Source organism: Hyperoodon ampullatus (genome assembly GCF_949752795.1).
Source record: "Hyperoodon ampullatus genome assembly, chromosome: 11".
In the NCBI taxonomy this organism is placed as follows: Eukaryota; Metazoa; Chordata; class Mammalia; order Artiodactyla; family Ziphiidae; genus Hyperoodon; species Hyperoodon ampullatus.
Window position 1 is genome coordinate 51961346 of NC_136924.1, and position 22677 is coordinate 51984022.

General features: G+C 39.9%; 1 protein-coding gene across 1 annotated transcript in view; it reads left to right on the top strand.

Moving 5' to 3' along the window:
* ANO6 (anoctamin 6) overlaps positions 1-22677 on the top strand; it is a gene marked incomplete at both ends in the record, with an annotated part of 210594 nt that overhangs the window by 182218 nt on the left and 5699 nt on the right. The window contains 4 exons of the mRNA XM_079715964.1: positions 4990-5120; positions 12691-12896; positions 16869-17071; positions 18539-18644. Of these exons, the coding sequence (XP_079572090.1) occupies positions 4990-5120; positions 12691-12896; positions 16869-17071; positions 18539-18644 (646 nt within the window). The remainder of the gene's footprint in view (positions 1-4989; positions 5121-12690; positions 12897-16868; positions 17072-18538; positions 18645-22677) is intronic.

Here is a 22677-nt window from a genome sequence, read left to right on the forward strand (position 1 = left end):
ACCAGAGTGCAGCCTTCTCAGTGACCTGCAAAACCACTCACACGAGCAGGACTTACTGATGTTTTGGGGCATGGAGGAGAAAGTCAAACAATTTGAATTTCGAAATGCAGAACCTCCATCTTTTTAGTCCCTTATCCCACTATACACCTGGGAATTTTCCTGCTGTTGTTGTTTACTTATCACCCTTCTTTGTAGGCTCCAGAATCCTGCCGTTCTGCTGTCTTCCTCCCATCACATCCAACTTCCTTCTCATTCTTTCTTCTCTCTCCCTCATTACCAAGTTTCTGTTCATTCTCTTTGTAGAGCAGTTAAATTCTTTTTTTTTTTTTTTTTTTTTTTGTCTTTCTGTTTTTGTAGAACAAAACCCTCTGGGTTTCAGTGTGTCCTTCCACATTTCTTCACCAGGGCTTTATCCTCCATCTTCAGTGAGAATTATCAGTGTCTGTCTGTAAACAAAGACATCTCCCTTTTCCCCACTTCAAACCGTCCCCCTCAAAAAAAGATTCTGATCTTAGCTGTGAAATGAATATTTTTTTGCCCTACTGTGCAGTAGACAGCCCTTACCTTGGGCTCACAGTTAGATTTTTCCCAATGAGTAAAAGTAGGTCATGTGCAAATAATACTATGTTTCTATGTGAAAATAAATATATCAAATAGAGGAAAGGCTTATTAACTCACTACCAAAAAAAAAAAAAAGCATTTTCTGAAGGAAATAGGTTAACTATTTAACACTAAATTTTTATGAATAATTTGTTGTCAGTGAGCTATTTTCTGATTTAAACAATCAAGGGGAAGAGTATATTTCCTAAACGGGTACTCACTGAGAAATTCATACAAAATGAAACTTGTTCACATGAAATATTTAAAAACAAAGGATGTATTATAGTATCTGTGGTCTGGTTATACCTTCACTTCAAGTAAGCACATTGTTGCAAGTTCCAGTGAGCTGAACTTCGCCTTCAGATATTTCTACTACTAGCCTTGTTTGAAAACTAGGAGCACTAAATCAGCGCTCCAGTACCAGTCCATGGCCCGGGGGTTGGGGACACCTGCGCTAAATGTTAGGCAAATTAGAGAGTGGGTTGGGTTCTTCCCATCACTGCTTCTGCTCTTTGTAAAGGTGCCAGTTTCCTTCCTACTTTTTCATACAAACTTTTAACATACTAAAGATATATCAGTTACTTTTGCTACCCAAAACTACACCCATCCCAATAATACATAGGAAGGGAAAAGAAAACTTATAAAATTTAGTAGCTATTTTCACACCATTTAAATATGTCAAAAGGAACATAGTGAAATGAATTTCACCATATACTCACCTGCCTCCACCCCCAACTCCACTTGGGGTCCTTGACTAGGATTCTCAGAGCAAATGAAGGCCACGTGGCACTGTGATCCAGGCTCCATCTGGGGGTGGGGTGGGGGGTCTCTCCAGCACCTGGGTCAGCACCTGGCATTTAGTAGGTCTTCAGTAAGAGCCAACTGAGTGAATGAGTGACTCATGCTTCAAATACAAACATCAGTAAATGAATAGAATTGTTTGTTGGACCCTGAGAAGAAGCTTAGAGCCCTTTGGCCTTCCTAGCCTCACTTTTTTGATAGTTGGGGCATGCCTGGGAATTTTATTCTGTACTTGACAAAAAGGCTAGTACAACTCCTGTATTAAGCTACTTGCTCTGGAGAAATTTTATGATAAAATGTTAAGAAAAATAGAGTTAAATATCCAAAATGCCTTAGCATTGTCCTTTGCTGTTTAGATAATGGATGGCTGTAATTTTCTTCTTTGTATGTTTTCTATATTTTCCTCAGTGAGTATTCGCTATTCAGATAATAAGAAAAAGCAAACTCTTAACAAGAGGAAATGTCTCTTCTCAAGATATGATTTGGCTAGAGAATGAATCAGAGACATACAATAAGAGAATCGTAAATGCAGGGATCCCTCACTCTACACACTCGGTCTTAAAATTCAGGAACAGTAAACTCAGGAGCAAAATAGATTCAGATGGTGAAGGATGCCTGTATTCAAAATTAGCAAGTGGCAATGTCCTAAACAGAAATGGTGATTAGTATGTGGATTAAATATGATAATGAAGAGACAAAGACAAAATGGGGTGTAAAGTGCTTCACACCATGCTTTACACATAATAAGTACTCAGTAAAGGGCAATTTGTTATGATACACTAATATGCATGGGCAATTACTAAGAAAATTATTTTGTAACCCCTGGTAGAGGTAGGAAACTTCCAGCCTTGGCCAAGGGAAGAAGTATCCAGTGTCTGTACTTTTTTAAAGTTCTGTATGTGATTCTCATGTGCAGTCAGACTGATTTCCCTGTACTAGAGTCATAACCCAATAGAATATCCAAAAGACCAAGGGCAGTGATGAATGGACTGCAACCTAAGATTTCCTGCTACAGATGAGTGGTTCAACTCAGACTGAACAAGAGGCTCAGAGTCGAAGATCAGAAAAGGAAGCTAGTCATTTCTTCTCATTTGACCTAATATGATTAGTGTGGGGGAGGCAGTACGGTACAAGAAACAAGTACCAGATGAGTTAGTCATGCAAGTGGCTGCCAGGAGAGAAGTTTCATCCTGAATCCAAGTCATTATGGGTTTGGGTCCCCGATAGTAAAAGACCTACTTCTCCGGGGCATGGAGAGGATTCCGCAAGAGGCTGAGGCTGGAAGTGTGAGGCGGAGTGAAAAGTAAACCAGTAGAAACCAGTGATCTTGAGTTTGGGTGTCATGATGGGTGATGGATGTGTGTGGTCCTTGGTGCCACGTGCGCGACAAGGCCCCTGGAATGTCTGTAAAACTGCGGATTCCTGGCCAAACCTCAGACTTGACTGATCACAGAGCTCTGGATTGTGGCCTAGGAAGTAGCACCAGCAACAAGCATTCCACATCATTCTTATATGTGCTGGAGTGAGATCCGAGTCAAGATTCTAAGTAACTTAGGCTGCATTTACTGTTGGCCTCAGCCAGTTAGCCTGTATTGGTCAAAAGATAATCCCACACAGGGGATTTTGATGTGTTAGGAAGTTTGCTAAATACCTCACCTGTTCTGAATCATTTAATCCTGATAACAACTCTGGACAGTGTAGGTTTTATCACCCCATTTTATGTGAACTTGACTGAAGTTAAATAACGAATAAGCAATGAAGTGTGGATTCCGATTCAGGGGTGTCTGAGTCCATATCCCCTCCACTTCCACAACCTCCTGCTATTCCCCTAATGTCATAGAAGAAAGAAGTGGGGAAAGATTGTGAAGCCAGGGCAATGTTTCATTGTAGAGAGATCTCCCCTTAGCAAACCTTGGGGGAGTGGTCAGTGAACAGTTAACACTGAGATCAATAGCAACGGGCAACCCATCATGGTCAGCTATTTTATTTTATTTTTTTTTTTGCGGTACGTGGGCCCCTCACTGCTGCGGCCCTTCCCACTACAGAGCACAGGCTCCGGACGCGCAGGCTCAGCGGCCACGGCTCACGGGCCCCGCCGCTCCATGGCATGTGGGACCCTCCTGGACTGGGGCATGAACCCGCGTCCCCTGCATCGGCAGGCGGACCCCCAACCACTGCGCCACCAGGGAAGCCCATGGTCAGCTATTTTTAATTCACCTTTTACACTGTGTGTGTGTATGTGTGTGTGTACACGCATGTTCACGTGCAATGTATACAATGGTCTTTACAGTGAAATCCACACAAACGTGCTGTGTCATCAGCTGGAGCTTAGCCAGATGCTAAGTTGTTTGTTGTTGTCGTGCGTCTTCTGATGAAGTCCACAAGTAAACCATAAGCCAGCTGTTGCTTCAGGGGACAACAGCTCTGTAGGCTACAGGTGCACACCTTGTTTCACTGCCAACTGTTTCCGATTTCTTTTCAGTTCAAATTGCCATTAAAAAAGTGGGGACGGGGCTTCCCTGGTGGTGCAGTGGTTGAGAATCTGCCTGCTAATGCAGGGCACACGGGTTCGAGCCCTGGTCTGGGAGGATCCCACATGCCGCGGAGCAACTAGACCCGTGAGCCACAGCTACTGAGCCTGCGCGTCTGGAGCTTGTGCTCCGCAACAAGAGAGGCCGTGATAGTGAGAGGCCCGCACACCGCGATGAAGAGTGGCCCCCTCTTGCCACAACTAGAGAAAAAGCCCTCGCACAGAAACGAAGACCCAACACAGCCACAAATAAATAAATTTTAAAAAAAGAGGTATCTCTAAACGTTAAAAAAAAAAAAAAAAAAGTGGGGACGCGTTCATTTGGCTCACAAGCGTCTAAGAAAGAAAAACGCATAACCCAAGAGGAGATAACAGACTGCTCTGCGGGGCAGCATCCAGTAGGGGGCAGAGCACTGGGCCGCCAGTTGGGGCTGTGTTTCCTGCAAGCTCTGCACTGACTTTGAGGAAGCATGTCACTTCTTTGGTCTTTAATTTGTTCAGCCGAAAATAGGGTCTTGGACCTGTTTTATCTGGTGTCAAAGTATGTCCCTTTTCTGCTCCGTGCCTCTCAATGGCTCCCCACTTCCTTCAGAGTGAAAAACGGCCCAAATCCTCACCGTGGTCTCTTAGGCTCCACCCCCCACAACCAACAGACTTATTTTCCTCTTAGCGCCGGACCACACTGGCCTCCATGCTTTGTTTATTTTCTCTGGTGATTTTCAGTCTGGAAAGACCATCTTCGATAATAGCAGGGAAATGTAAAAACAAAACTAAAGTTAATCAAATGAGGGAAAGTATCTTTTAAAAATTAAAATGCCCACATGAAAAGGAGGTAGGAAGAAAAATGGTAGTAGTTACAATTTGGATAAACCCAGGTATGTAGTCAATGCTATTTTTCAAAATATTTTGGGGTAGGGAGGCAGAAAAAAAAAGAAATTTAGCATGAAAACAAGAAATTAAATTCTTGGGAAGATGATGTGTTCAGCTCGTAATATCAGTAATACTTTTATGCCCTTGGTCTGACAATATTCTGATTGATAATTTGATCTTTTTGGCAGCTGGGTCATGAATCTAATTGGACGGTGTCGCACAGTTTCAGGAGCAGAAAAGAAAACCCCACGATGGGAACAGGACTACCATCTGCAGCCCATGGGCAAACTGGGATTATTTTATGAATACCTTGAAATGAGTAAGTCGCTAATGAGATTTTGGGTGATATGAATTATATTGGAACATGTTTTGGATCCCCAAAGCATCGATTATAGAGCCAGATAATTATCTAGCCTATTGAAATGAAGAGGAGTCCATTTTTCTCCACTAGATAAAATTATACAATCAGGCTTTCAAATAAGGTGACTGTGTGTATCTTTGTCAACATTTATGTTGTACAAAGCTGAAGATTTATTACCCAGCAATGAAATGGAATATTCATCAAGGTATGTCTTCACCATTGATTGTTGGAGGATTCTAACTATGTTGTCTAAGAATGAACTCAGAGCTATTATTAGATGTGACTCAGCCTGGGCTGGAGTCCATGCAGCACAGCTGCTGGCCAATACCCTTCTGAACAGTCGTATAAGCAAGCCTGTGCAGAAAGCCCGTGGGAACAAGGGTCACATGGTTCCCCCCCTCCACATCTCACACTTGCCTTTGACATTATATCTATGTCTTCTGGCCGGTGGTTTCTGCCCGGTTCCTTGAATGACCTCAGGGCAAATCACTGGCTTGAATTCGGAGCTATTTTGCTGGCCTGGAATTAAGATTTAGCACAGGTCCCCTCCTTCTCGAATGTCTTTGTCCATTTCTGTAGTATTTGCTTGGGCTCTGTTTCTCTCCAGTTGAACTTGATTTTGAGCTCTCAGTTGCCTTTCAATGGATGCATCTCAAAATAGATTTCCATAGGAAACACCATCTTTTCTATTATGCATGACACACTTTTATCTAATAGAAGGCTAACAATAGACATGTTTTGTATCTGTGCCCTTTCAGCTCACCACTGTGTTGAATTACAGTTTTTTAAACTTAGGAGAACAGGAAAGGATTTTGACAGGCTTTGCATTTATGCATGGGGGTTTGTGTATTTGTAGAGACACCCCTTTGTGGTTCCTGTTTGTCAGTCTGCAGATAGAGGGAGGTTTTTATTAAATCACATTCTATATATAAAATAATTGCTTTTAAAAATATACATTATACATGGAAACGCACCTGCTTCCTTCAGTGAGTGAAAGGTTCATCTTGTAGCTTCTTCAGTCAACAATGCTTTGCGGCCGGGAGTCTGATTTGAATTTCATTTTTGCTTTTGTTATGTTTCGTGACCACGTTCCATTAAGGGTGTAGCTGCAGTAAATAATGTAGAAGCTATGTTTATTTATTTATTCTGTTTATTTTTAAAAGAACTACAAGACAATTACCTGTTATTCCAAAATGAGACATAATTGTAAATATTTCTTACTGGAGCTATTATCAGCATTAATAATAACAGCATTCTGGGGCAGAATATCATTTGTTATTTTAACACACAAAAAAAAACTTGGAAAAGTTATTTTTTCTGTAGTTAGTCAAATAAATGGTATTGAAAGGAAAAGTTATATGGTCATGCTTTGGGGAGAAATTGATAGGACTTGTAGAATTTCATAGTCTCATTAAAATAATTACCAACTGAATAATTTGGCCTCACATGGATGGACCTAGAGATTATCAGACTAAGTGAAATAAGTCAGACGGAGAAAGACAAATATCATGTGATATCACTTATATGTAGAATCTAGAAAGATGGTGCAAATGAACTTACTTACAACACAGAAACAGACTCACAGACATAGAAAACAAAATTATTGTTACCAAAGAGGAAAGAGGGGGGAAGGATAAGTTAGGAGTTTGGGATTAACAGATCCATACTATTGATACTTTATATAAAGTAAACAACAAGGTCCTACTCTTTAGCACAGGGAACTATATTTTAAAATAATAATAATAAAATAATAATTCAGCCTCACACTACCCTATAAGAAAGGATGGAATAACAGTGGTTATAGAGAGATTTAAAAAATTTTTTTTCTTTTCCATTATGGTTTATTACAGGATATTGAATATAGTTCTTGTGCTATACAGTAGGACCTTGTTGTTTATCTATTTTATATGTAATAGTTTTTATCTGCTAATCCCAAACTCCTAATTTATCCCTCCCCCAGTTTTTGAGATTTATTAAATTGTTTTCCTATTATCCAAATAATCCTTAATGAATTAGAAAAATTAATCAGTTTCTGAGAGTAGGCAGTCTGTTATTCTGTATTCAACACCAGAGTGAAATCTATGTTTTGTTCTTTTGGTTTGTGGGAGATAGAATTTCCAAATGCCTTTTGAATTATTTTTGTTCCTCTAAAATAAACATAGAGTGCCTTTGGGGGTGAGCTCATCCCCACAGTTTCCTCCTTCCAATTTTCCCTGTATTCATTAATGACAGCACCATCTACCTTTTTAATTATGCATCTTGGCTACTGAAGGGAGACATCTTCTGACAGACAGCACTGGAGCCCTCCACCCTTGCTTAGTTAGGCCTTGCGCCCAGCCACCAGCTCTGGTCCCCTCTGCCCCGTGGAGGGAACTCCAACTCCCCTCTGCCTGAAAACCCTTTCCCTTCTTTTCTTTTTTTTTTTTTCTTTTTTTTTTTAATGGTAATTATATGACCATTTCTCTTTGTCTTTTTTTATTTTTTTAAATTTATTTTTGCTGTGTTGGGTCTTCGTTTCTGTGCGAGGGCTCTCTCTAGTTGTGGCAAGCGGGGGCCTCTCACCATCTCAGCCTCTCTTGTTGCGGAGCACAGGCTCCAGACACGCAGGCTCAGCAGTTGTGGCTCACGGGCCCAGTTGCTCCATGGCATGTGGGATCCTCCCAGACCAGGGCTCAAACCATGTCCCCTGCACTAGCAGGCAGATTCTCAACTGCTGCGCCACCAGGGAAGCCCCCTTTCCCTTCTTTTCTACCTGGAAGAGTTCCTACCTAGCCTCAGCAGGAACCCTCAACTTTTCACACAGAGTTTCTGCTCTCTTCTCTAGGCATCAATAGCACTTGACTCTTGTCTTGATGGTATGTGATTGTTTGCATGCCTCTCTCCCTGGCTAGACTGGTCCTGTTGGAGGTTAGCACTCAGGCCTTTACACCTTTCAGTCCTCAGCTGGGACACCACTGCCTGGACCCTCATGAATATTTAAGTGACTTGAGCTTGGAGTCCCAACACACCCAAATACAACTGTTAGTTGAGTTGACAGTGGCATCGCCCCAGCGGCCCCCGCCAGGTTCTGTAGGGGCATATGTGTTTTGAGTGAAATTTCTTTATTTTGTTTAGTGAATTCCCCACCATCCTTTGAGATTATTAGAGTAAGCCTGGGTTGTTAACCAAAATCGCCTCCTCAGGTGTATGGTCCTGACTTCTGAGAACTTAGACTTGGGACCTAAGAGAAATAGTCTGTCAGTCTTAAAATCTGAAAAGCCACAGGATACCGTTTTGTACTTAGAGCACCGTACAGCACAAACACCAGTCTCTCGAGAACTTGATGATGCCTTCCCAGTGGGTGGGTGCTACAAATGAAATGCAGTAAAGTGATGAAGTGGGCCCTGCTTGTCTCTGGTACTGCCTCTTTCACCCTTGCATGTTCACTTGATCTTACCTTCACATATAATTTTCTCCATTTAATTTACTGTAATTAATACCACTTGTTCTTCAACATCTCCTTGCACCTACCCCTCTCTTTCCCTCTCTCTCCAGTGCTACACCCTCCCAGGCCTCCTCTGCACTCTCCAGAACCAGGCCTGTCTTCCCCAACTCCCCCATCTCTGCTCTGTTTCTTCCCACCACCTGCGTTGACACTTGCTCATCTTTGCAGGACGAACTTTCCAAAATGGCAACTAGGTGACTGGCGAGGATTTGTAGGCCTCTCATCTCTTTACTCTTTACTCTTTATTCATTCATCCATCCATCCATCTCACAACGATTGAGCAACTGCTTTGCCAAACACTGTATCAGTTGCTGGGGATACCAAGAAAAGTTAAGACTTGGTATCTGGCCTCCCAGGGCCAAGCAATGGATGGTGAGTACTTGGTGGATGGCTAAGCAGGTGAACACAAATCAGACTTCCTAGAGCAGGTGATATTTAAACTGGATTTTGAAGGGTGAATGGAAGGTAGCTATCTAAAGTGTGATAGAGGTAATGGACATTTCACACAGAGAGATGGGTGCAGTTTCAAGTACAAGGGCATGAAACAGCTTGGCCAGTTCAGAGAATGGCAAGTAAACAAAGTATGGCTAGAACAAAGGATCTGTAGGGGGGAATATCAGGTAAGCAAGGGCTGTATCATGATGGGTCTTGTGTGCTTAACTAGGAGACTTGAACTTATCCTTAAAGAAATAGGGATACTTTGGAATATTTGTAAGCAAGAGAATTGCATAGTGTTTCTGTCAAAGATCAGATTATTCTGGCAGCAGAATGAAGATAATATTTTGGGTGGGGCCTGCATTTGGTGGGGAGAGGGTATTTCAGGGGGCTACACCAGGTAACCCACACAACAAGTGGTAAGCACCTACATAGAGGCTATGGGCTGAGGAAAAGGAGACAGATTTGATAGGTGTTCAAGAGATGACTAGCATGGCAGGTGAGGAATAGAATTATTAAGATAACTTCTAGGAGAGTGAATATGCAGGGTGGAATATAAGGAGAGGAGTTGGTTTTGAAAAAATGGTTCTGTGATGGATATTTTGAGTGTGAGGTGTCTATGAGACATCTGAGAGGCGATGTCTGTTATTAAGTTGGATCTGCCAGTCAGAAACTCAGAGGAGCTGCGGGTGAGACCATGGGGGTGATTCGGGCATGCCAGGCAGAGAGTTGATGATGAAGCCCTGGGGAAAGGGGCGTTTAAAGGGTAATTGGGAGAAGAAAAATCCCCAAAGAGAAAGAAGAATAGCAGAACAGTTGGGGGGAAACTAGCAGAGAAGGCTATCACCTTGCTTGAAAGGGATTTCAATATTGACTAAAGGAGCATAATGCAAAGGGGTAGGGGGAGGCAAAAAAGCAAGAGCTAATAAATATAGTCCCCTTAATGGCCGGGACTGTGGGAAAAAATACAAGAAGCACTATAGTTAGATATCTTTAAAAAATTATATCTGTGTGTGTGTGTGTGTACACACACACTTCTACCTTGGCTTTTTAAAACTATTTAAGTAAACAGAAAGCAAGGGGGAAAAAACATTCCACAGAGAGGAAAATATTTGGCCATATCAAAAGCTGCCGGGAGGGGGCAGGGGGCGGGGTGGGGGCACTGCGGGGGGGAAAAGCTGCCTAGTAATCAGATAAACAAGGACTGAAAACGTACATTGGCTTTGGCATGCGCAGCCACCAACAGAGTTAGCAAGACGAGTTTCAGTGCAGTGGTGAGGGCCACAGAGGATGAAGAGCTTTGAGTGATGGAGAAATAATCAGCGCAGGCAGTGCTTCAAGAAACTTGACTTTAAAGTGAAGAAGAAAGCATAGAAAGTATCAGAGAGCAATTCAGGGTCATGAGAAAGTTTCAGGCAAGGGTTGTTTTTGTTTTCACAATGGATGTTTTTTGCCTTGCTGAGTTGATAGGCCTTTGTTTTTGTTCTTGGTTTCAAAAGTTGTTTAGAAAGTTCTTCTCACTTGAATATCAGAGCAGATTATACCATGCTGGTTTTTTTCTGGTGCTTTATTTTTTAATTAAAAATGTTTAATCCATCGAATTTATTTTGATATCAAAAGTGAGGACTCCATACCAGTTCTTCTAATGATTTAGCTAATTACTCCAATACTTGAATCCACTGATTTGATCATTTTTATAATATACTAAAATCCAATGAATATCTGCATCTGTTCTTGAAATCTATTTAATTCATACTATCTATTAATGCACTAGTTCTGAACTGTTACCATAGCAATATAATACACATTAATATCTCTTAGAGCTGGTCTCATTTTATCGCTTTTTCAGAAATATCCCTAACACTGTCACTTTAAACATCCCTCCTCATTATTTCACTTGTGTACTTGTATATATTTCTTGACGAACTTTAGCATCACCTTTCAGCTTTTTTTCTTAAATCCATTTGGGATTATTAACTAAACTTGCATTCAAATTCTAAACTTTATTTTGGAGAAAAAATCTGACATGTCCCCAAACTTGAGTCTTCCCAGTTAACAGTATGGTGCATCCATTCATTCATCATTATTTGTTTTTCTTTATTTTTTTAAGTCAATTATCATAACCATCTTAACATTTCTCACTAATTTATTTCTAAATAGTCTGTGCCTTTGTTGTCTTTATGAATGGTATCTTTTCTCCTCTGGATTTTTAACTGGCTTTACTGCTAATAAAGTCCTAATTTCTGGCTTCTCTTCAATAGTAAGGAGATCTGGCAGCATTGGGCCCTCGTTCCAATATGGTGCCTCTGAGCAGTTCCTTCCATTAGGACATCCACTTGCCAGTTTGCCGGTTACTGTACCCATTCCACACATTTCTGTTACTTGCCTGGCCCCTGGAGGTGGATGACTTCATTTAGGGTTGGGCGAATCACGGACACAGATGTTGACATCACTGCTCGGTGACATGCTGCTGACTCTATAACGTCACGAACTCTGGTCCTTGCCTGTGTGATTTCCCTGAATACAGCGGCTTCTGCCCGGCCTGTAGACTGGCCAGATCTTTCCAACCCTGACTGCTTTTCTGCGACACTTTCTGGCCTCTCATATCAGAAGCAATTGCCAACTCCTCCTACCCAGCCACCGCCTCCAGAGTCTTGCCCTTCCAGGCCAGAGTGATCCCTGTCCCTTGGCTGAGCAATAGCCCTAAAGGGCCTGTAAATTTTCCTCTGATCCACTGTCTTAGTTACGTCCCTATGCTAGTTCACTTGAAAGGTCTGCCAGTTACGAGAGAAGGGTGTGAAACTTTTTTAGATCTCTGGCCTTATCATAGCTAACCCTACCTTCCCGTGGTACAGCTTCCCCCAGATCTCTGCTGCCCCATCTATAGCGAAGCCATGTAAATTACAGACAAAGGGAAAGAACTTCTAAGCCACCACCCCAATTTTGACTTAACTGTGACTGTATAGATTGCAACAATATCGAAATAAAAGTTCCTGAAAGAGGATTATATTTTGACTTATTAAGACACTTACTGCATACATTCCCATGATTTGTAATAATATACCAAATTCTCTGAATGTGCTGCACTTGCATTCACAGACTCAGGGGAGCTTGTTCATTTGCTTATTTTCAGCATATTTCCTTCAGCATTCTCCAAACATAGGCTTCCCAAATTTACATTCAGTACATTTCTTATTTCTTTTTAGCTTGTTAGGTATTTCCACAATATTCCTTTTCTTTTTGTTAACCCTAAATCACAAATCCTCTTCCAACATTCTATTATTTCTACACTGAGAATGAATAATATGCTTAGAGTGTCCCAAGTTTATTACTAGCAAATAACTATGGTTGATTAAAGATTTTTAAATATGTTATTCCTATTAAGTGTATATATGTGAAAGAAACAGGCTATAATTAGTCTTCTTTCCAGAGGTTTTATATTTGTCTTTTGTTTGGATTCTTTCACTGTTGAACATTATTATTACCATGAATGTCTTTTCTCTTTGGGATTTAGTTCATTGTCTTTCTCTTTCTTAATAAGAGTAAAGGAATATGTGTTGTCCTTCCATCCATCCACCACTCCATGATGTATGTCCATTCCATTGACAGTTATTCAGTTTGGGTTCGTCACCTTATTTGTGGCCTCTTTTCCACTGGCCCCTCTGTTGGCTCTGGTGAACAATATATTGGAAATAAGAGTGGACGCGTGGAAACTGACTACCCAGTATAGACGCATGGTGCCAGTAAAAGCCCAGGACATCGGAGCATGGCAGCCCATCATGCAAGGAATAGCAATTCTGGCTGTGGTGACCAATGTGAGTAAATAGGCTTCACAGGGTAAAGACCTTGAAAAGTCCAAAAATGCATTAGTGTTGCTTCCTAAGGAATCCAGTGTTTGGTATTTCATAATATGGGAGAAAGATGCTAATACTGTCATTCATATAAACAACATAGTTGCTATAACTGTAATTGTTATTTTTTAATGTATTTTGTTTATTGTACATTATGTATTATTATTGGTGAATTACAAGACCTCTTACAGAGGCAGTTGCTAAGAATAGTGACCATTAAGCTATTGTTGCTCATTTGGTAGTTTTTATTCAATAGAAACATGGTAATAGTATTAACAGTAAGTACTAACTCTTTTAATCCTCACATGACTATAAAAGGAGTTACCCAACAGTGCTTTTATAATGGAGATAGAAATCTATCCATTCAGAGTTTGAAGACCCTAAAATAATAACAATCATGCCACCATATTTTACTGTATATTCCAGATGACGAATTTAAAATAGGAACTATTTGATGATGAAGTATAAACGCTTTGTGCATTCCCAGCCATTCCTCGCCTTCCTCGTGCCCAGGGGCAGAGGTTCCTTGAGGAGGCAGATTCAGGGCACGTCTCATCTCTCCTCACACCACCCGTGGTCTTTCCTACCCACTGTTGGTCATAAGCTAAGCATCCTCACGCCCTGCATGTGTCTGAGTGATGAGGGAATAGAACGCAGTTGTTTACAACCTGTACTGATTATGGACCAGTCTGAACAGTCTCTCTCCTTCCCCACCCCTGCCCTCACCGGCCAACAGGGAGCGGGCAAGCAGAGCAATTCCCATGCCAGCCCATCAGGGAACCGCCTTCCCTAGAAATGCCCATACAACCAGGGCTATTTCCTCCCTTATTTCGCTGCCAATTTCACTCCCAGGTTACAGTCCCCAACGAAGTGATATCCCAGTTTTAACAACTTCTTAATCAAGTCACACTTACCCTGCATCCGCCACCTTTTCCCACGAGCACTTGTAGAAACAGAACAGAGTCGGGCAGTGCCTGAGCCACGGCTCCCAGCACTGCAGCTTCCCAACTGCACGATCTTGGGCCAAGCCTTAACCCTTCAGAGCTTCATTTAATCGTTTGTAAATCGAGTAATTCCCTATCACATATTTTCAGACTATTATATACCACAAAGGGGGCTTAGGGAATTCAGTGAGTTAATGCATGGAATGCACAGAGCCTGATCCTCATGGAATGTTAGCAGCTTTGTTATCATCTTCATTACACATCATCATTCACAGTGACAATGTAGACCTTGCCAGGTGTCAAAACTAGAGGCACAAGAATTTTACAGTGTGTCACTGTCTGGACCATGGTCACAGTTTTACACAATAAGACAAGTTATCTGGAACCCAGCTGTCACCCCCCCAAGAACCCTCAATTTATCTGGATTGCATGCTGTCCCTCCTTTTTGGAGAAAGTTGGCAAATAACACACAAAACAACCGCTAGATTATGTCAGTTTCCACACACCCAGCTAGTCCCCACCTTCAGCATCCACTGCGCTGCGAAACGTTGGCTGATGTTCAGAAATATGACAGCGAGGCCTTTCAAGCTCCATAGTCATAAAGTATGAATCTGTCATGTTCAATATGCTATATGACACGAAGCCAGGCAGGAACGTGGACTTGTGTGCTTGAAATTTTTAGCAACAAGGTTTGAAACTAAAAGCATTTTTGTTTGACCTTCAGCAAACCAGAAAATTCAATTGACTTCTACTCCCCATTACTCAAGCGTCCTGGTCTGATCGTATGAGGCACCTTTTCCTCGTGCCCCTAGCATGGCTCCACGCCGTTAGCGCAGATGGAGTATTGGCTGTGTCTCTAAGACATGTGCACACACAGGCACACACATGCCCACTAATTGGTGCTACTGTTCTCACCCAGTAGATGTTTTTTCTTATAACTCGGGCATTGTTTTATTATACCCTAGAAAAATTGCTTATTCGATCATCTATTAAACTATGGACAATCCTTTTTTCCATATTAAAATTTGTTACAGCTTCCAAGATGCAGCTCCTCTTCACGTTTGCGTATAATTCTGTAAGAATGAAACATGTATATTATCCCCTCACATACCTAATTTGTGCCTTCCCAATCTCATGTGCACAACAATAGCTAGCTTCCCATAATAGGAGAACTTTTAGGAAGCAGGAAGAAGAGAACAGCCACCAGGGATATGAAAGGGCATCAGGCAGGAGTCTGGTATAAAATTATTCATTCTAAAGCTGCTGGTTCAATAAATAAGCTGAATTGACATTGTTGTATCATGCCAGAGCATCTGCTATTGAAGACCTATTTTAATTTATTTTGATATAAATGGAAAATTGTGTTTGGGACAGCATGGGAAATGAAGCACACTGCATTTATTTGTACTCTTGCAGTGTGTCTCAAAGCAGCTCAATTCAGGAGGAAAAAGTATCTTGTCAGAAGTCAATAGAATTATCTTCCTTGTTGGAATTTTTGTAGCTTCTTGAAGCACATCTGCAGGTGATTCTATAAAAAGCTAAAGTTGAGTTAAATGATAACAGGAAATTTTAATCTATTGAAATCTAGGAAGAGTAAAATATTCTTGTCTTTCACCACCACCACTACCACCACCGACAGGCAAGCCTACACACACCCAGAGAGACTCCACGTCAGAGGAAATGACAAAGCTGGTTCTAGTGGGGGGGGGGGGGAGTTTTGAAGTAGAAAAGCCCCTCAGTTGTTTTTCTTGCTTTACCTGAGACCTTGTTTATTGGCCTGTGGTCTCACTGTGTCTAAATCATATGTTCAGATGAATACTATTAAAATCGTGTTGTGCAAAAAACATGTCTTTTCTTCTGCTTCAGTAAATGACTGAAACACTTACCTTTGTTTATTCACATAGAATTTGGATTGAAGAATATTCTTTACTTTCTCCTTCCTTCAAACCAGTTTTACACATTGAGAGATTAAAGCCCAAATTAAAGAATTTTGGAGAAAATTCATGTAATTCATAGTAGCTTTAGATCCTAATAAATGTCTGCCTGGCATAGACTCTGGTTTAAGACTGACCCATATTTATTTATTTAATCTGGGAACACACTAAACTGTCTTTGTGTTATTTGATAATTTACAGTGTTTTTAACTCTTATCTATTTAACCTTTTGGAAGTTTAGAGGCTTAGACACTAGGTCTAACAAAATAGATATCATTGCTTGACTGTATGAATAGAACAATCCCAGTACAATTTCTTGTTACTACATTTTATTAAAGTAACAGAGCTCTTGCTGTCTAATAAAGCAACAGACATAAGTATATACTGAGAGTTTAAATCAGGCTATGGTTTGACTTGTCTAAACAAGTCAAGATACTAAAGGGAAAAAGTATGAATTTGAAGGAAAATAGATATTATGCAGTTAGTATTCTATTTTTAAGAGGTAAGTGATAAAAAAAGTAGCTTTCTCCCAATTATTTATCTACAAAGGAATCATATAAAGCCAACCTATTTTCATAATATTGACCTTAGTATGATGCATACAAAAGGGACTTCTAAATCATAAAAGATTAAATTATATCAAATAGTGCTCCAAGGTTGATTGAATTTCATTATATTCTAATTTTTAAAAATATAATTTACAAATAACATATGCAAGCAGCTCTTGAGTTGTCCACAATACCCTAGTCTACAATTATTCTTACTGTACTTAAGACACATAATAGGCAACTATCAGGCCTTTGCTTTTGAACTGCAGGTAGACTTCTGGACATTCCCTTAAAGACCAAAAGCAAAGGAACTATTTTACTTTAAAGCAGCTGCTCAAAGACTTTAGGATACTCACTACCTATATCCATTTGACAGGAAAGAATTAAGGTTTCTGAGTCTTTAATTTAAAAAAAAATCAACTGATGAAAATGTAATTCTGGCATGTCGGTTAACCTTAGCTATAAAGGCTCTCAATTAATACCCCCTTTACTGTTTTCTTCCCAACATAGGCCATGATCATTGCTTTCACATCAGACATGATCCCCCGCCTGGTGTATTACTGGTCCTTCTCCGTCCCGCCCTATGGGGACCACCCACACTACACCATGGAGGGATACATCAACAACACTCTCTCCTACTTCAACGTTGCCGACTTTAAAAGCAAAAGCAAGGAAAATCCGTACACTGAGCTTGGTGACTATACCACGTGCAGGCAAGTTCAGCTAATAAGTGTTTAAAAATGCACTTCATCTTTTAAAGGACTTTTATTGTAATATAATTCTATTTGGTATCATTTAAATAAAATTGCTAAAGATGTTTTTTTCCTAGCTTTCTTTTCAATCAGACTTTAAAAAGGATGGGATATAAAAGTTAATACAGACCAGGGTTAGAACTTTCAAGCCAAACCATAAGGAAAGGTTTTTAAATGAGAGTTTCAAATGATTACAGGAAGACTGATCCAGGGGGAAAGTCCTATATCTTAGAACTGAAGAAACTCTAAGAGTTCCAAAAAGCAAGATAATTCAGTTGTTATGACTAATGTGTTATTCAAGCACAACCTGACGATACTGAGTGATGACAAACTAGTATGTACCATCACTTAACAAAGCAACACAGACAAAAATGTAAATACCTCACCCTGGCCTAGCAGTGTTCTCTAAAAGTGTTCCAAAGCTCTCTGCACTAATATTAATGACTAGTAAGATCAACTGTCGACAGTGCACACTTAGTTTTGTCAACTAAGTTACTAACTGAAAAGTTTGTTGACTGCATGTCGTAGAGTTGTGCGTGTGTGTTTTTTTTCAATCAAAGTCTTAAACCTAAAGGAGGCTTTAAAATTCATTTAGTTCAACTCCTCAAAGCCTTCTCTGATTCACATTCTCAACAACACAACCAAGAAACCAGAGATAAGCCCCAGATAAATGTTTCCAAGTTACACATAGTAAAGCCTCTTCAGAATCCCTCATTGAATCTGGTTACTCTTACTTTACATAGTTCTAAAGAGTAATTAAACTAGGCCTAATAGGTTACAGGCAGAAAATGAGAGATGTGCTACCTGAGGGAAATACACTAACAACAGTAGCATATGATATCTGACAACAAGGAAATTAAGTAAGAAAATTATAAAAAGTAGGTTAGTATTCTCTGTAGAGAGAGATAGCCTCATAGCTGAGTGAACCCTGATGACACCATTATATAAATAAATTTATAAGCATGTTTCTGAAAATATGCTAACTTGTTTTAGTTATACTCTTTTGAGGAAGCAGGGATAAAATTTAAGATATTTTTGTTCTTTTTTACAAAGATGGAATCCATCATTACCATCATCTTCCTCTTGTAAGTTAAATGAAGTATTACTGGAGTAGTTATTTCAGGGTTTTGTCATCAAATTAAACTCTTGGAGAAACTTGGGAGTTCCCTGCTGGCCTAGTAGTCAGGATTCCAGGCTGTCACTTCCGTGGTCCCGGGTTCAGTCCCTGGTCAGGGAACTGAGATTCCCGCAAGCCATGCCATGTGGCGTGGCCATAAAACAAACAAACAAGTAAACACTCTTAGAGAAAATTTATATGATGTCCAATTTAAAAGTGTTGCATGAAGTATGACCTTTTTTAATGGGCCCTTGTTTACAGCATTTGATCAAAAAGAATTATCTCCTGAAATGTCTCCATCTCATTTCCAGGTATCGTGATTTCCGGTACCCTCCTGGACACCCACAAGAGTATAAACACAACATTTATTATTGGCATGTGATCGCAGCCAAGCTGGCTTTTATCATTGTCATGGAGGTAAGAAAAGTATACTCTGAAATAGTTTATGAAGCAGTACATTTGCAGGCTTTGTGTTGCCTCTTCTGACTTAAAAGGTACAGTATGTTATCTCTTGCTAATAATTATTTTATAACATTTATTAATAAAATTTGACCTGAGAACAGTAATTAAATGAAGTTGGTTGGGCTTCCCTGGTGGTGCAGTGGTTAAGAATCCACCTGCCAATGCAGGGGACATGGGTTCGATCCCTGGTCTGGGAAGATCCCACATGCCGCGGAGCAACTAAGCCTATGCGCCACAACTACTGAGCCTGAGTTCTGGAGCCCGCGAGCCACAACTACTGAAGCCCATGTGTCTAGAGCCCATGCTCTGCAACGGGAGAAGCCACCGCAATGAGAAGCCCGTGCACCACAGCGAAGAGTGGCCCCCACTCATCACAACTAGAGAAAGCCTGCGCACAGCAACGAAAGCCCAATGCAGCCAAAAATAAATAAATTTATTTTTTTAAATAAATAAATTTGGTTAACTCCTTTAAAAGTTAAAGGCATGTTGTGTGCTAGGGGAATTCAATTCCTTTCAGTTCAGTATTAATTGAAGGCCTTTTTATTTGGGGCACTGGGCTCCATATTAGGCTATGAAGGGGCTTATTCAAGACAAATAAGATATCATATTTTCCCTGGAGAAACTTTTATTGCTATAATATTTTTATTTGTATTATTTTAATTGAATTTTCACAGTATACCTTCTTACTATAGTTTTTTACATCCCTGAAATTTACCAGCTATGAAAAATTACTAAGGCAGCTATAAATTTGAAATTGATCTAACCAACTTTACTTCTTACACTGAGTGAATAACTACTACTTAATTCCAAAGATTTGAAAGTTACTTCATTGGTGTGGTCAGTTAGGATTATATTTAGCTGCAAGAAACAGAAAGCCCATCGATAGTGGCTTAAACAAATAGGAGTTGATTTTTCTTACATAACAAATTTCACTAGGAGTAGGTGGGTGCTCCTGAATCAACACCAGCTCACTGATGTAAGGACTGTATCTGATTCTCTAGGTTTTCTCTCATTGCATGTCACTCTGTGGTTGTAATATGACTACTGCAACTCCAGGTAACACATTTATGTTCTAGGCAGGAGGAAGGAGAAGGGTGATGCTAGCCAAATCTTTTCCTATTTGTTAGGAAAGAAAATGCTTTGCCAGAAGCCCCCAGAGCAGACTGTCACCTGCATCTCATTGGCTAGAACTACAGCAAATGGCTCCTCATAGCAGCTAAGTAGGCTTAGACAGGAGGTGTTTGGTTTGCTCTAAGTAGAATCAAAATTTGTTAGCAAGAAAAAAGTGGGACAGGCTACCTGGCTTTGATAATTTTTCTAGTATTTTTTTAAGTAGTTACCAAAAATTAACAGAAGAAAATAGTTCATCATTAGTCCACCATCATAAGTAGATTCCTGAAGTACAGTATCTGATATATCAGCAAGTCACTAGTTTATATTCAAATATGTAGTTGCCAAAGTGTTTTGATTTCTTTTGATATCATGGTGGACTAGATGCTGTGAGGGGCCATCTCACTACAGAACATTTAGAATCAGTTAAAAACATAATTTCCTTTGCAGTTTTGTGCTTACTAGAAGGAAAGAGAATATACAAAGAGGAAAACACCATGATTGCCTGAAATAGAGCAGTGAGCACGTCTGAAGTTCAGGACTGCTCTGAGAACAAGTGCTGTTATTAGTGTCTCCACCTAAAAGCCCAAGGAGACCAAGCCTTGGGTCAGCAGTGCAGTAGAAAAGCTGAACTTGAGACTCTTGGATTCAGCCAGGGACCCCACAAAAGGCTAAATATGTCTCCAAGCAGAGGGAAATGCATATCTTCTCTGAATGAAAGTATCCTTAATTTAGACCCCAGTTTTTTTCCAGATTGAGATAAGCAAATATGAGCTATCAAAGATCAACAATGACAAAGGGGAAATTAAAAAAAAATAGAACGAAAAACCAAGAATGAGATTTAGCCAAAAAAATTAAAAAATAAAAACCTGAATTGGACCATCAATAACTTTTTTTCTTTTTTTTTTTTTTCTTTTTGCGGTACACGGGCCTCTCACTGTTGTGGCCTCTTCCGTTGCGGAGCACAGGCTCCGGAGGCGCAGGCTCAGCAGCCATGGCTCACGGGCCCAGCCGCTCCGCGGCATGTGGGATCTTCCTGGACCAGGGCACGAACCCGTGTCCCCTGCATCAGCAGGCAGACTCTCAGCCACTGCACCACCAGGGAAGCTCCATCAATAACTTTTAAGAGTTTGAATTATCAGATAAGGAATATAAATTAACCATATATGAAAATATTTAAACAAGTAAATGACAGAGCCAAAAAATGAACAAACAATAAGAAACTGTAAAAAAATTATAAGGCAATTTTGAAAAATAATTAAAAAGAACTTTTAGAAATAAAAATAGTTGTTGAAATGAAGACATTAACATCTGGATAAAACAGAAGTTTAGGCAAATCTGAAGAGAGAATTAGTGAACTGGGAGACAAATCTGAAAAAATTACCACTAGCACATCACAAAGAGAGAAGAAAATGGAAAAATTTTTTTAAAAAGAGGTTAGATATGGAAGACAGAATGAGAAGGACTAACTTCCCCAAAAAATCATAGAAGAAAAAAATGGATAACTGAGGAGATGCAAATCTGAAGAGTCAGTGGATAAAATTTTTGCAGCATAAGTGACAGACATCTGTTCACAAAGAAGAAAGCAAAACAAATATCAAGCAGAATAGATAACAAAGAAGTCAATATTTACATGCACTGTAAGGAAAATGCAGCACACTGAATATAAGATCTTAAAAGTAACCTGAGAAAAAAGACAGATGACTGACAAAGAAAATTAAGATTAGAATGAGAGTAGATGTTTGTTTTTAATTGTTGTATAGTTGTTTCACAATCTTGTGTTAGTTTCTCCAGTACAGCAAAGTGAAGTACAGTTCCCTGTGCTATACAGCATGTTCTTATTAGTTATCTATTTTGTACATATTACTGTATATATTTCAATCCCAATCCATGTGTTTGTTCTCTACATCTGTGTCTCTATTTCTGCCTTGCAAACTGGTTCATCTGTACCATTTTTCTAGATTCCACATATATGCGTTAATATACGATATTTGTTTTACTCTTTCTGCCTTACTTCACTCTCTATGACAGTCTCTAGGTCCATCCATGTCTCTGCAACTGGCCCAATTTCATTCCTTTTTGTGGCTGAGTAATATTCCATTCTATACATGTACCACATCTTCTTTATCCATTCATCTGTCAATGGACATTTAGGTTGTTTCCATGACCTGGCTATTGTAAATAGTGCTGCAAAGACTATTGGGGTGCATGTGTCTTTTTGAATTATGGCTTTCTCTGGGTATATACGCCCAGTAGTGGAATTGCTGGGTCGTATGGTAGTTCTATTTTTAGTTTTTTAAAGGAATCTCCATACTGTTCTCCATGTGGCTCTATCAGTTAACATTGCCACCAACAGTGCAAGAGGGTTCCCTTTTCTCCACACTCTCTCCAGCATTTGTTGTTTGTAGATTTTCTGATGATGCCCATTCTAACCAGTGTGAGGTGATACCTCACTGTAGTTTTGATTTGCATTTCTCTAATAATTACTGATGTTGAGCAGCTTTTCACGTGCCTCTTGGCCATCTGCATGTCTTCTCTGGAGAAATTTCTGTTTAAGTCTTCCGCCCAATTTTTGTTAGGTTGTTTGTTTTTTTTTTTTTTTGATATTGAGCTTCATGTGCTGTTTATATATTTTGGAGATTAATCCTTTGTCCATTGATCCGTTTGCAAATATTTTCTCCCATTCTGAGGGTTCTCTTTTCGTCTTGTTTGTAGTTTCCTTTCCTGTGCAAAAGCTTTTAAGTTTCATTAGGTCCCATGTGTTTATTTTTGTTTTTATTTCCATTACTCTAGGAGGTGGGTCAAAAAAGATCTTGCTGTGATTTATGTCAAAGAGTGTTCTTCCTATGTTTTCCTCTAAGAGTTTTATAGTGTCCGG